Genomic DNA, 15109 nt, shown 5'->3' on the forward strand with positions numbered 1-15109 from the left:
CACCCATTAGATGTCCAGAGAATCGCTTCTGCCCTTTTACTTCTAGATCTGCGCTTGACAAAGCATAGACAGTGGAAGTGTACTGAAAATCCAGCTTCCCAGGTCCCACCCCAGAAGCCTGATTCAGGAATCTGTACTGCCTGAGCCTGGGAATTGGCTAATAGCCTGCTATTAGCTAAGTCTGAAGCACACCCCTAGGATGGCAGAAGAACAGGTGGCAGGAAAGCTATGCAAAGACCAAGACCACCACCATCTGACTGGAGCAAATGGGATGGGGTGGGGTGGCGGGGTGTCAAAATACAGGTCCTGAAGGGGGCCCCCCACCTGTACCTCAGACGCCCCAGCTCATCTCCCACAAACCACACCTCCGCTCACCAGGACAATGGCAGCCCCTCACTGAAGGTGGGCAGCAACCCAAGGAAAGGCCCTTGGGCACTTGCTGCAGCTCCATGACGGCACACCACCACCTTCCAACCAAAACCAGGGGACAGAAGGCCCATGGAACACCTGCCCCCAGCCCAGCTGAGGCAGTCAAGCAATAGCTTTTGGCTCTGGTCTAGAGCCCTGCTGGACTCAGGGGCCGGGGGAGTGCAGTCTGAGAAGGTCAGGGCTTGGGATACCTGGGCCCTCTGTACCCCGAGTACTGGCAGAGTCGCCAGAAGAGTCTGCACAGCCTGTCTGACCACCCTCCCTGCCAGACAGAGACTGGGGACGAGAGACTGACCGGTGGGCTGGACGTTGACCACAGTCCCCTCGGAACGCTTTCGGGTCATCGGGTACCACGAGCCGTCTGGGTCCTGGATCCACTCGGTGGCCTCGCAGTAGAACTCGCCCTGGTCGGAGGGCTGCAAGTGGAAGACGGTGAGGCGGAAGGTGCTGCTCCCCAGCTTGTCCAGGCGCACCTCCCCCAGGCTCTGCCTCTGCGCGTAGTCGCTGCTCGACTGCAGCACAAAATCCCGGCTCAGGGCAATGACCTCCACCGGCTTCTCGCCGCCCCGCTGCCGTAGCCAGGCCACGGACAGGTGGCTGTGCTGCAACGTCTCCGTGGCCACCTCACACGTGAGCTCTAGGGGGTCCTGCTCCACTTTGTGCAGAGTGTGGCGCACAGCAGTGGACTGCAGGGAGTCCGGGATCACTGCAACACAGGAACAGCCACGGGACACGGTCACAAGGCCACAGATCTTACACTTGTGGGGCTGAGCCCCCACCCACCAGCCTTCGACAGTCCCTGTGTGGCCATGGAGGAGGACCCCAGATGGCACAGAAACCGAACGAATTTTCTGTTTGGATTTGGACTGCAATTTTTTGGCGCTTACACTTACCTGTTTGATATTTCAATAACACTCAGATAAAAAGTGGGTTGGGGGCAGAGGGATAAGTTCAGAATTTGAGATTAACAGATATACACTACTATATATAAAATAGAAAACAACAAGGACTTACTGTATAGCACAGAGAACTATATTCAATATCTTGTAATAACCTATAATGGGAAGCAATCTGAAAAAGAATATACGTGTGTATAACTGAATCACTCTGCTATACACCTGAAACATTCTAAATCAACTATACTTCAATAAAAAAAATACATAAGTAAAATAATGTGTGTACACTTAAAAGAAAGTGGGTCATATTTCAGTTTACATAATAAATGAACTCCCTGAAAATAACATGTAAAAGGAATTCTGTGTCAGGTCAAATAAGATTTTGTTGTTCACAGTAGTATTGCTTCCAGACATTTTATAACTTGGCTTCTGACTGAACTTCAAACAAAAAGAGTCCCTGGAACTTCGAGTTTCACATTTTCTATACAACTTGCTCATTTTCTCCCTTCTAGCCACCCCACCCCCATGTTAGCAATGCAGTGCTCTAGGAAGGTTATTTCTTCCTTTTTTTTTTAAAAAAAAAAAAGGACTTCCCTGGTGGTGCAGTGGTTAAGAATCTACCTGCCAATGCAGGGCACATGGGTTCGAGCCCTGGTCCAGGAAGACCCCACATGCCAAAGAGCAACTAAGCCCGTGCACCACAACTACTGAGCCTGTGCTCTAGAGCCCGTGAGCCACAACTACTGAGCCCGCGTGCCACAATTACTGAAGCCCATGCTCCTAGAGCCCGTGCTCCGCAACAAGAGAAGCCACCGCAATGAGAAGCCTGAGCACCACAACAAAGAGTAGCCCCCACTCGCCACAATTAGAGAAAGCCCGTGCGCAGCAACGAAGACCCAAAGCAGCCAAAAATAAATAAATAAATTTATTTATTTTTTTTTAAAAAAAAGGTTGTGGTAGAGAGAAGCAGCAGCATCCTCAATTTTTTAGTAGGTTTAATTTTCATATGATTCATGTGTCAACATGTGCCATGTTCGTGGGCTGGAAGGAAGCCATGGTATGGGGATGAGTCAGGCAAGCGATGAGATTTCCCCTGTGGTCACCTGGTCAGCAGTTTGCTGTGGAGACTAAACACCACCCCCTCTCTGATGTGAAGGGTCGAAATCTTAATTTCTAGTTTTTATTATCACAATTAAGCCTGGAAATTATGATGTGGACAGAAAAACAGAACAGACTTGATATTTCTGACCCTTCACATTGGCAAACACTGTGGCCCAGAGCCGTCCACAGTGAAATCCCTCTCCCTCCTCCTCCAGCTCCCTCCATCATCCAGGGGCCAAGGGAGACAGCTGGTGCAAAATTCCTTACTCTGGAGCCAAAGGACACACAGACCCACTTCAGGTCTGAGCACGGTCCTGCAGCTGCATTAGCTTCCTGACTCAGCAGCACCCCAGGCAGCTCAGAGCCACGTCCAAAGGCCCATCATTGAGAGCAACACCCAGCTCTACCCACCACCAGTCCCGCCCATCAGGAAGCTTGCACAAACCTCTTAGATAGCCTCATCCACCAGAGGGCAGACAGCAGAAGCAAGTAAAACTACAATTTTGCAGCCTGTGGAAGGAAAACCACATTCACAGAAAGATAGACAAAATGAAAAGGCAGAGGACTTTGTACCACATGAAGGAACAAGATAAAACCCCAGAAAAACAACTAAATGAAGTGGAGCTAGGCAACCTTCCAGAAAAAGAATTCAGAATAATGATAGTAAAGATGATCCAGGACCTGGGAAAAAGAATGAAGGCAAAGATCGAGAAGACACAAGAAATGTTTAACAAAGACCTAGAAGAATTAAAAAACAAACAAACAGAGATGAACAATACAATAACTGAAATGAAAAATACACTAGAAGGAATCAGTAGCAGAATAACTGAGGCAGAAGAACGGATAAGTGACCTGGAAGACAGAATGGTGGCATTCACTGCTGCAGAACAGAATAAAGAAAAAAGAATGAAAAGAAATGAAGACAGCCTAAGAGACCTCTGGGACAACATTAAACACAACAACATTCGTATTATAGGTGTCCCAGAAGGAGAAGAGAGAGAGAAAGGACCTGAGAAAATATTTGAAGAGACTATAGTCGAAAACTTCTCTAACATGGGAAAGGAAATAGCCACCCAAGTCCAGGAAGCGCAGCAAGTCCCAGGCAGGATAAACCCAAGGAGAAACACGCCGAGACACATAGTAATCAAATTGGCAAAAATTAAAGACAAAGAAAAATTATTGAAAGCAACAAGGGAAAAACAACAAATAACATACAAGGGAACTCCCATAAGGTTAACAGCTGATTGCTCAGCAGAAACTCTACAAGCCAGAAGGCAGTGGCATGATATATTTAAAGTGATGAAAGGGAAGAACCTACAACCAAGATGACTCTATCGGGCAAGGATCTCATTCAGATTTGATGGAGAAATCAAAAGCTTTACAGACAAGCAAAAGCTAAGAGAATTCAGCACCACCAAACCAGCTCTACAACAAATGCTATAGGAACTTCTCTAAGTGGGAAACACACTTAGAGAAAAAAAGAGAAGAAAAGGACGTACAAAAACAAACCCATACCAATTAAGAAAATGGTAATAGGAACATATATATCGATAATTACCTTAAACATGAATGGATTAAATGCTCCAACCAAAAGACACAGGCTTGCTGAATGGATAAAAAAAAAGACCCATATATATGCTGTCTACACGAGACCCACTTCAGACCTAGGGACACATGCAGACTGAAAGTGAGGGGATGGAAAAAGATATTCCATGCAAATGGAAATCAAAAGAAAGCTGGAGTAGCAATACTCATATCAGATAAAATAGACTTTAAAATAAAGAATGTTACAAGAGACAAGGAAGGACACTACATAATGATCAAGGGATCAATCCAAGAAGAAGATATAACAATTATAAATATATATGCACCCCACATAGGAGTACCTCAATACATAAGGCAACTGCTAACAACTATAAAAGAGGAAATCAACAGTAACACAATAATAGTGGGGGACTTTAACACCTCACTTACACCAATGGACAGATCATCCAAACAGAAAATTAATACGGAAACACAAGCTGTAAATGACACAACAGACCAGATAGATTTAATTGATATTTATAGGACATTCCATCCAAAAACAGCAGATTACACTTTCTTCTCAAATGCACATGGAATATTGTCCAGGATAGATCACATCTTGGGTCACAAATCAAGCCTCGGTAAATTTAAGAAAACTGAAGTCATATCAAGCATCTTTTCCAACCACAATGATATGAGGTTAGAAATCAATTACAGGGAAGAAAATGTAAGAAACACAAACACATGGAGGCTAAACAATGCGTTACTAAATAACCAAGAGATCACTGAAGAAATCAAAGAGGAAATCAAAAAATACCTAGAGACAAATGACAATGAAAACACGATGATCCAAAACCTATGGGAATGCAGCAAAAGCAGTACCAAGAGAGAAGTTTATAGCAATACCAAACCTACCTCAAGAAACAAGAAAAATCTCAAATAAACAATCTAACTTTACACCTAAAGGAACTACAGAAAGAAGAACAAACAAAACCCAAAGTTAGCAGAAGGAAAGAAATCATAAAGGTCAGAGCAGAAATAAATGAAATAGAAACAAAGAAAACAATAGCAAAGATCAATAAAACTAAAAACTGGTTCTTTGAGAAGAGAAACAAAATTGGTAAACCTTTACCGAGACTCATCAAGAAAAAGAGGGAGAGGACTCAACTCAATAAAATTAGAAATGAAAAAGGAGAAGTTACAACAGACACTGCAGAAATACAAAGCATCCTAAGAGACTACTACAAGCAACTCTATGCCAATAAAATGGAAAACCTGGAAGAAATGGGACAAATTCTCAGAAAGGTATAACCTTCCAAGACTGAATCAGGAAGAAATAGAAAATATGAACAGACTAATCACAAGTAATGAAATTGAAACTGTGATTAAAAATCTTCCAACAAACAAAATTCCAGGACCAGATGGCTTCACAGGTGAATTCTACCAAACATTTAGAGAAGAGCTAACACCCATCCTTCTCAAACTCTTCCAAAAAATTGCAGAGGAAGGAACACTCCCAAACTCATTCTATGAGGCCACCATCACCCTGATACCAAAACCAAACAAAGATACTACAAAAAAAGAAGATTACAGACCAACATCACTGATGAATACAGATGCAAAAATCCTCAACAAAATACTAGCTAACAGAATCCAACAACACATTAAAAGGATCATACACCATGATCAAGTGGGATTTATCCCAGGGATGCAAGGATTCTTCAATATATGCAAATCAATCAATGTGATATACCATATTAAAAAATTGAAGAATAAAAGCCATATGATCATCTCAAAAGATCCAGAAAACCTTTTGACAAAATTCAACACCCATTTATGATAAAAACTCTCCAGAAAGTGGGCATAGAGGGAACCTACCTCAACATAATAAAGGCCATATATGACAAACCCACAGCAAACATCATTCTCAATGGTGAAAAACTGAAAGCATTTCCTCTAAGATCAGGAACAAGAGAAGGATGTCTACTCTCGCCACTATTATTCAACATAGTTCTGGAAGTCCTAGCCACAGCAATTAGAGAAGAAAAAGAAATAAAAGGAATACAAATTGGAAAAGAAGAAGTAAAACTGTCACTGTTTGCAGATGACATGATAGAGAATCCTAAAGATGCCACCAGAAAACTACTAGAGCTCATCAATGAATCTGGTAAAGTTGCAGGATACAAAATTAATGCACAGAAATCTCTTGCATTCCTATACACTAACAAATAAAGATCAGAAAGAGAAATTAAGGAAACAATCCCATTCACCATTGCAACAAAAAGAATAAAATACCTAGGAATAAACCTACCTAAGAAGGTAAAAGACCTGTACTCAGAAAACTATAAGACACTGATGAAAGAAATTAAAGATGACACAAACAGATGGAGAGATATACCATGTTCTTGGATTGGAAGAATCAATATTGTGAAAATGACTATACTACCCAAAGCAATCTACAGATTCAATGCAATCCCTATCAAATTACCAGTGGCATTTTTTACAGAACTAGAACAAAAAATCTTAAAATCTGTATGGAGACACAAAAGACCCCGGATAGCCAAAGCAGTCTTGAGGGAAAAAAACGGAGCTGGAGGAATCAGACTCCCTGACTTCAGACTATACTACAAACCTACAGTAATCAAGTCCATATGGTACTGGCACAAAAACAGAAATATAGATCAATGGAACAGGATAGAAAGCCCAGAGATAAACCCACACACCTATGGTCAACTAATCTATGACAAAGGAGGCAAGGATACAATGGAGAAAAGACAGTCTCTTCAGTAAGTGGTGCTGGGAAAACTGGACAGCTACATGTAAAAGAATGAAATTAGAACAATCCCTAACACCATACACAAAAATAAACTCAAAATGGATTAGAGACCTAAATGTAAGGCCAGACACTATAAAACTCTTAGAGGAAAACATAGGAAGAACACTGTTTGACATAAATCACAGCAAGATCTTTTTTGATCCACCTCCTAGAGTAATGGAAATAAAACCAAAAATAAACAAATGGGACCTAATGAAACTTAGAAGTTTTGGCAAAGCAAAGGAAACTACAAACAAGATGAAAAGACAACCTTCAGAATGGGAGAAAATATTTGCAAATGAATCATCGGACAAAGGATTAATCTCCAAAATATATAAACAGCTCATGCAGCTCAATATTAAAAAAACAAACAACCCAATCCAAAAATGGGCAGAAGACCTAAATAGACATTTCTCCAAAGAAGACATACAGATGGCCAAGAAGCACATGAAAAGCTGCTCAACATCACTAATTATTACAGAAATGAAAATCAAAACTACAATGAGGTATCACCTCACACCAGTTAGAATGGGCATCATCAGAAAATCTACAAACAACAAATGCTGGAGAGGGTGTGGAGAAAAGGGAACCCTCTTGCACTGTTGCTGGGAATGTAAATTGATACAGCCACTATGGAGAACAGTATGGAGGTTCCTTAAAACCTAAAAATAGAATTACCATATGACCCAGCAATCCCACTACTGGGCATATACCCAGAGAAAACCATAATTCAAAAAGACACATGCACCCCAGTGTTCATTGCAGCACTATTTACAATAGCCAGGTCATGGAAGCAACCTAAATGCCCATCGACAGACGAATGAATAAAGAAGATGTGGTACATATATACAATGGAATATTACTCAGCCATAAAAAGAAACAAAACTGGGTCATTTGTAAGAGACGTGGATGGATCTAGCGACTGTCATACAGAGTGAAGTCAGAAAGAGAAAAACAAATATCGTATATTAACGCATATATGTGGAACCTAGAAAAATGGTACAGGTGAACAGGTTTGCAGGGCAGAAATAGAGACACAGATGTAGAGAACAAACGTATGGACACCAAGGGGGGAAAGTGGCGGGAGAGGTGGTGGTGGTGGTGTGATGAATTGGGAGATGGGGATTGACACGTATACACTAATATGTATAAAATAGGTAACTAATAAGAACCTGCTGTATAAAAAATAAATTAAATTAAATTAAAAAAAAAAACAAAGGCCCATCATTTCCTAGATGTTTGGCCTCTCTTCCACCTGGTGTTACCTGCTTAGTGTTCCTCATCAGTTCTTCAGCTTATCAACCACAAATGTCCTTGCCTTATGTTTTTATATCCCCTTTCACCAGCTGACCAGAGGGTCAGTTAACCTTCTCTGAAATTCTTAACATCTGCATTAGATCTTCTTTAAGTTTCAGCTTCAGCCTTCTACTATTTACAAGTGAATGCACAAATCTGGTTCACTTATGCTACCTGTTGACCTCTAAAATATTTGGGGAGCTTTGGATTCTCCTTTTAAAGTCAAATAAAACTGCGCTATAAAAGAAGTGACTCAGTGTTACGGATTGAATGTTTACGTTCCCCCCCAAATCCCTGTGTTGAAACCTAATCCCCAGTGTGATGGTATCTGGAGATGAGGCTTTGGGGAGGTGATTAGGTCATGAGGATGAAGCCCTCATGAATGGGATTAGTGCCCCCCACCTTTTTTTTGGCCGCACCACACTGCATGCGGGGTCCTAGTTCCCAGAGCAGGGACTGAACCCGTGCCCGCTGCAGTGGAACCGTAGAGTCTTAACCACTGGACCGCCAGGGAAGTCCCTGGGATTAGTGCCCTTATAAATGGACCCCAGACAGCTTTCTCATTCCCTTTCTGCCATGTAAGGAGACAACAAGAAGTCAGTATTCTGCAACCCTGAAGAGGGCTCTCACCAGTACTAACCATGCTGGCACCCTGATCTGGGACTTCCAGCCTCCAGAACTGGGAAATAAATGCTTGTTGTTTAAGTACCCAGTCCAGTCTATGATAATTTATGATAGCAGCTCACACTGACTATGACACTCAGGCAGGACACCAGCCACGTGAACACAGTTATCTCCTTACCCACGAGGTTCATCTTGGCGCTGTAACTCCCGAAGTATCGCTCGTCGGTGTTGGGCGTGTGGCATTCATACTCCCCAGCATCCCGGGCCTGGAGATCGGTGATGTGCAATAAAGCCGAGTTCCCCTGGACCCTCTCCACGTAGATCTTCCCGCTGCGGACACGCTGGGTATAGATGGCGTAAGGGAAGGAAGAGTCCATGGTGCTGACAATCTGGACCTCGCGCTCAGGGGCGGAGGGCAGGTAAATGGACCACTGGAAATTCTGCTCAGAAGGCCCCTGGTAGCCACTGACGTTGCACCAGATGGTGATGTGGGAGCCCTCTGTGCGGTACAAGGGTCCTTCCTGGACGGCGACTTGCCGCTGTGCTGACACTACCCCTGTGGGGGAGACACACACAACAGGTTCACTGACTTCTCAGACCAAAATGCAAAGCAGGTAGCAGTGTTCAAAGGGTTTGTTATTCGTGCGACGTGGTGATAATATAAGTAGCTTACTGGCCCTTTCTGAGGCGCTCTTTGATTTATAAATATTAATAAAAACACTGTGGTAAAGCACTGTCCCTAATTTGCATATATGGGAATTTGACCACGCAAGGACATGGTTCTGTTACTTATTCAATGGCTGACCCTTGGGAATTTCATTTAGTCCCTCTGTCATTTATGCGGCAGTTTTATATCTATTTATTAATGCCCTTTATGAAGTTTTTAATAAAATGAGCAGGAAAAGTTGAATCCTTGGCACAACTTCAGAGGAAAACAAATAAAAGCAACTGCCTTGCAATCTGGCTGAAACTAAATAAACGCTCCTTTCTTGATTAGAGGGCTGGTAGGAGGGAGTCCTGGGGCCCTTTCTTTGGTGCTGCACCCTTATTTGCAAGAGGTAGCTACTCCTGTGACACCATGTAGAGCATTCGTTACACCCTCTTCCCTCCATATGCGGAGGCAAAGCTGAGCTCCTGCAGGCCGCTGTTCTGAGTACACATGAACAGGAATGGGAAGGGTTGACGCACATCCCTGACGCCCAGATGCCCACACACCGCCGATGGGGGCAACTGATGGCGCCCCCCAACCCCGACTCCCCGTAGCAAGGAAGTCAGGCTGCTCTGGAGACTGAGCTCTGATTCACCACCGGCCGCCCCACCTTCTGGCTGGGATATGCGTCTCCGCCTGGCCTCTGCCTGCGTTCTCCATGCTCTTAACATGGTCTCCCCTCGCAGACTCAGGGGCGGGAAATGTAGTGAGTTTGCTTACTCATTCCATGCCAGCACAACTGATTCTGCCTGAGCCACTGAGAAGGTGGGAGGGGGGCACACCCCTGTGGCCTTCCCCTTGACAGCAGGGGGGCACAGCACTGTGGCTGAAAGAGCAGGGGAGGGCTAGTCACAGCTTTGCCCGGAACTGGAGCTGGCTGTGCCATCTTGGACAAGCTGCTTTTCCTCTCTTGGACCTTGATCTCTTCATCCACAAAATGATTTCTAAGAAGGCACTGGACTGGACTAGCACGTGTGCCAATGCTGGCTTTGTCACTTATTAGATTAGCTGTGACCTTGGATAAGTTACTTAACCTCTCCAAGCTTCAGTTTTCTCATCTGCAAGATAGGGATAATCATGTGTGCCTCCTAGAGTTATCAAAAGACTGAATTAGATAACATATATAAAGCCCCTAGCATGGGGCCTAGCCCATAATTAGTCCTTAAGAAAGAGCTGCTAGCTAGGGCCCCTCCTGGCTGGAATACGCTGTGGCTCTGGATCCAGAGAGGACAGGATTTTGGCCAGTGATCCCTCAAGGACACGCCAATGGCCTCTTGACGATGACACCATTTGTGGGGTCACCCACCTCCACCCACAGCTGCAACCCACTCCCACTCCCATGAAAGCTTCTCCCACTCTCCCTCCAAAAGGCAATCACAGCTGCCCCATCATAAACTTATCTGAAACGGATCCAGCTGGGGAACAGCCGAGACAGCTCAAATCCTAGCGGGATGCAGCTCTAAGCCCAGCCCGGGGGATGCTTGAGCCTCAAAGCAAGCTGATCTAATCTAAAACAGACGCTACAAGGAAAGGCCTGTGGCTTATAAACATTTATTCGTGCACAGTCTTTTCTCCCAAACAAAATCTTACATGGAACCCCCACCTTGGCTTAAGCAACAGAAGCAAGGAAAGTGAAAAGGCGGGTGGGGAGAGGTGGCAAATCAACAGATGGAAGTGGCACGTACGTAAATTTACTTGATACATTCTGGTTGACAGCATTCACAATTATATTGAAGGTCATGGAGAAGACAGCTCATTAGTTATTTTCAGTATGTTAAAATTTAGTGTGTAACATTTTTACTATGTGTCCTCTTTCTATAACAATTAAAAATAATATATATATATATATATATATATATAATGACACTTGAACCAAATGTTTGCAGCACTCCAGATATGCAGAACTTTGAAAACAATGTAACTACATTCATAACATTTAGGTCTCCGTGCATTTCAATGTTATAGGACAAAACAGCCACAACCACGCCCCACCTGCTGCAAAGAAGGCTGGAAGCAGGTCAGGACGAGCCAGCATCTTTGTTAGGGCACTACTTCTCAACCTTAGACCCACACTGGAATCACCTGGAGAGCTTTAAAAAATAACAGGGCCCGGGCCCCACCCCATGTAACTGGTCTGGTGTGCAGAAGCCTGGGCATTAGGAGTTTTAAAAACTCTTAACACAGAGCAGTGTCGAGATGTCTTTATCTACAGAGTGCCAGCCAGGTGCCCAAATTAAAGACCAGATCCTGATTTAAGACTCTCAATAGCTTTGAGCTCCTCCCTTTGTTGATTTGGGTTAAGAAAGTTTTTATTCTCCTCTAGTGAATGGGCAGAAGAAAGCAGCTGAGGCCCATCAGATACTGGCTATGATGATGCAATACTGAGCTCACCTAGAGTGCATTCTATTTACAGACTTTACAAAAGCACTAGATCGGGGGATCATACACATTATTCCCCTGAAAGGTAAACAGTGCTAAGTGGCCTGAATGAGCCAGGGCATCAGGGCCAAAACAACTTGTTCGAGTCAGAAGCCGGTTATAAACAGTCTTGACAAATAAATAAATAAATAGATACTAGATTGTACTTTAACCATACACATTCAGCTGCACCTGCTTATTAAATATCTTCTGAATTCCCTTCCGACCCCACAAAGGGCCTCTGACCCTTGAAAATAATGCTGCTCTTAGGAAGTGGACCTTAACATAGAAATAGAAATTAACTTTTTCTTCTCAGCAGTTTAATTCCCATTCCATACCCCACCTTCCCCATTTCCTTCTCCTGGCACTGCCCCTGCTGTCCGGATCTCATTTTCCTAGATGCTGCTACCTTCAAAAAGACCCAGGTCCCTGACCCTGGCCAAGGCATCTCCTGACCCCACTGTCCCTTCCATCTTCCCTCTCAGCCTACAATAGAAGGTTCCTCTGGGCAGGGATCAAAAATAACATTTTTTACTTTAGACATTTCTGTACTCTTTGTTTTGCAATAAGTAAGTATCACTTCTATAAATTAAAATGATCCAAGTATTATATATAACTATATAAAAAGGACTAGACACAAAAGACATAAAAAGAGTGGGAGACAAAAATAGGAACAAAAAACAAGGGCAACAAAAAATAGTAATGAATATGGTAGATATTAATCCAACTATATCAATAATCACTCTGAATGTCAATGGTCTAAATGTACCAATTAAAAGTCAGAGATTGTCAGAGTGGATTAAAAACACCACCCAACTATACCTTGTCTACAAGAAACCCACTTTAAACATAAAGACAAACAGATTAAAAGTAAATGAATGGAGAAAAATATACCATGTTAACACTTATCAAAAGAGCTGGAGTGGCTATATTAATTTTAGACAGACTTCAAAGTAAGGAAAATTATCAGGAATGAAGAAGGACATTACATAATGATTAAAGGAGTCAATTCTCCAAGAAGACATAACAGGTCGTACTGCGTATGCACATAACAACAGAGCATCAAACTACATGAGGCAAAAACTGATAGAACTGCAAGGAAAAAAAAGATGAATCCACTAGCATAGTTGATGATGTCAACACCTCTCTCTCAGAAATGGACAGAATCAGCAAGCAGTAAATCCATAAGGACATAGTTGAACTCAACAACACCTTCAATCAACTGGATACAATAGACATCTACAGACTATTTCATCCAACGACAGTAGAATACACATTCTTCTCATGCTCACATGGAACATTCACCAACACAGACCACATTCTGGGCCATAAAATACCCCTTAACAAATTTTAGAAAATAGAAATCATATAATATCTGCTGGCAGACCAAAATGGAATTAAACTAGAAATCAATAATAGAAAGATAACTGGAAAATACCAAAATATGTGGAGATTAAACATCACACCTCTAAATAACACACGGGTCACAGAAAAAAAATCTCAAGAGAAATTTAAAAAAAATACTTTTAAACTATCAATAAATGAAAATTAAAATATGACTTATCAAAAGCTATGATATGCAGGGAAAGCAGTGCTTAGAGGAAAATTTATAGCATTGAATTAGAAAAGAAGAAAAATCTTAAGTCAATAATCTAAGTTTCTACCTTAGGAAATTAGGAAAGGAGGAGTAAAGTAAATCCAAAATAAGCAGAAGAAATAAGAATTAGGGTAGAAATCAATGAAATTAAAAACAGAAAATCAACAGAGAAAGTTAATGAAACCAAAAGCTGGTTTTTTGAAAATATCAATATAACCAATAAGCCTCTAGCCAGGTTAACAAAGAAAAAAAGAGGTTACAAGTTATTAATATCCAAAATGAAAGAGAGGAAATTATAAGATTCTATGGAAATTAAAAGAATAATAAAGGAATCCTATGAACAACTGTATGATCACAAATTTGAAAACCTAGATGAAATGGACCAATTCCTTGAAATATACAATCCACAAAAACTCACACAAGAAGCAAAGATGATCTGAATAGGTCTATACCTATTAAAGACACTGAATCAATAATTAATAGCCCTCCAAAACAGAAAGCACCAGGCCCAGATGGGGTCACTGGCGAATTCTACCAAACATTTAAGGAAGAAATTATACCAATTCTCTACAATCTCTTTCATAGGATGGAAACAGAGGGAATACCCCCTCCTAACTCATTCTATCAGGCCAGCATTACCCTGATACCAAAACCAACAAAGGCATTATAAGAAAACTACAGGCCAATATTTCTCATGAACATAGGTGCAAAAATTCTCAACAAAATATTAGCAAATCGAATCCAAAACATATAAAAAGAATTATATACCAGAACCAAATGAGATTCATCCCAGGTACATTTCACTGCCAGGGCAGTGAAAATACTCTGTATGATACTATCAATACAATGATGGATATATGTCATTCAACGTTCAACATTCGAAAATCAATCAACGTATTATAACATATCACATCAAAGTAAAAAAGAAAAACCACATGGTCATATCAACAGATGCAGAAAAAGTATTTGACAAAATTCAACACCCATTCATTATGAAAACTCATAGTAAACTAGGAATAGAATGGAACTTTCTCAACTTGATAAAGACTACCTACAAAAAGCCTATAGCTAACATCACACTTAATGGTGAGAAACTCAAAGCTTTCCCACTAAGACCAGGAACAATGCAAAGATGTCCCTTCTCACCATTCCTTCTCAATAAGGCAAGAAAAAGACTTTAAAGGTATACATATTGGGAAGGAAGACATAAAACCGTCTTTGTTTGCAGGTGACATGATTGCCTATGTAAAAATAAAGAAGCTTTTATTGACAAAAAACTCCTGAACTAAGCGATTACAGCAAGATTGCAGGATACAAGAGGTTAATATACAAGTCAACTGCTTTCCTATATACCAATAATGAATAAATAGAATCTAAAAGTAAAAGCACAATACCATTTACATTAGCATCATAAATATAGTCAACTGATCTCTGACACAGGTCAAAGGAAAAACAATGGAGTAAAGATAGTCTCTTCAACAAATGGTGTTCAAACTACTAGACACTCACATACAAAAAAAAATGAATCTAGACATAGACCTTACACTCTTCACAAAAATTAACTCAAAATAGATCACAGAGCTAATTGTAAAATGCAAAACTATAAAACTCCTAAAAGATAACACAGGAGAAAACCCAGATGACCTTGGGCATGGTGATGTCCTTTCAGCCACAATACCAAAGGCATTATCCATGAAAGA

General features: G+C 41.7%; 1 protein-coding gene across 11 annotated transcripts in view; it reads right to left on the reverse strand.

Moving 5' to 3' along the window:
• IGSF3 (immunoglobulin superfamily member 3) overlaps positions 1–15109 on the reverse strand; it is a 101308-nt gene that overhangs the window by 36366 nt on the left and 49833 nt on the right. For 10 of the 11 annotated variants that reach the window (XR_005019317.1, XM_036847472.1, XM_036847448.1 and 7 more), the window contains 2 exons: positions 8864–9241; positions 725–1135 (listed from right to left, as the gene is read on the reverse strand). Coding sequence is in view for 10 of the 11 variants with exons in the window: in XM_036847472.1 (XP_036703367.1) it covers positions 725–1135; positions 8864–9241 (789 nt within the window). In the remaining variant the exon portion in view is untranslated. Of the gene's footprint in view, positions 1–724; positions 1136–1443; positions 1501–8863; positions 9242–15109 lie in introns of those variants that run through there. The other variant, XM_036847482.1, reaches the window with a different exon arrangement.

This window comes from Balaenoptera musculus, chromosome 1, assembly GCF_009873245.2.
Source record: "Balaenoptera musculus isolate JJ_BM4_2016_0621 chromosome 1, mBalMus1.pri.v3, whole genome shotgun sequence".
Lineage (NCBI taxonomy): Eukaryota > Metazoa > Chordata > Mammalia > Artiodactyla > Balaenopteridae > Balaenoptera > Balaenoptera musculus.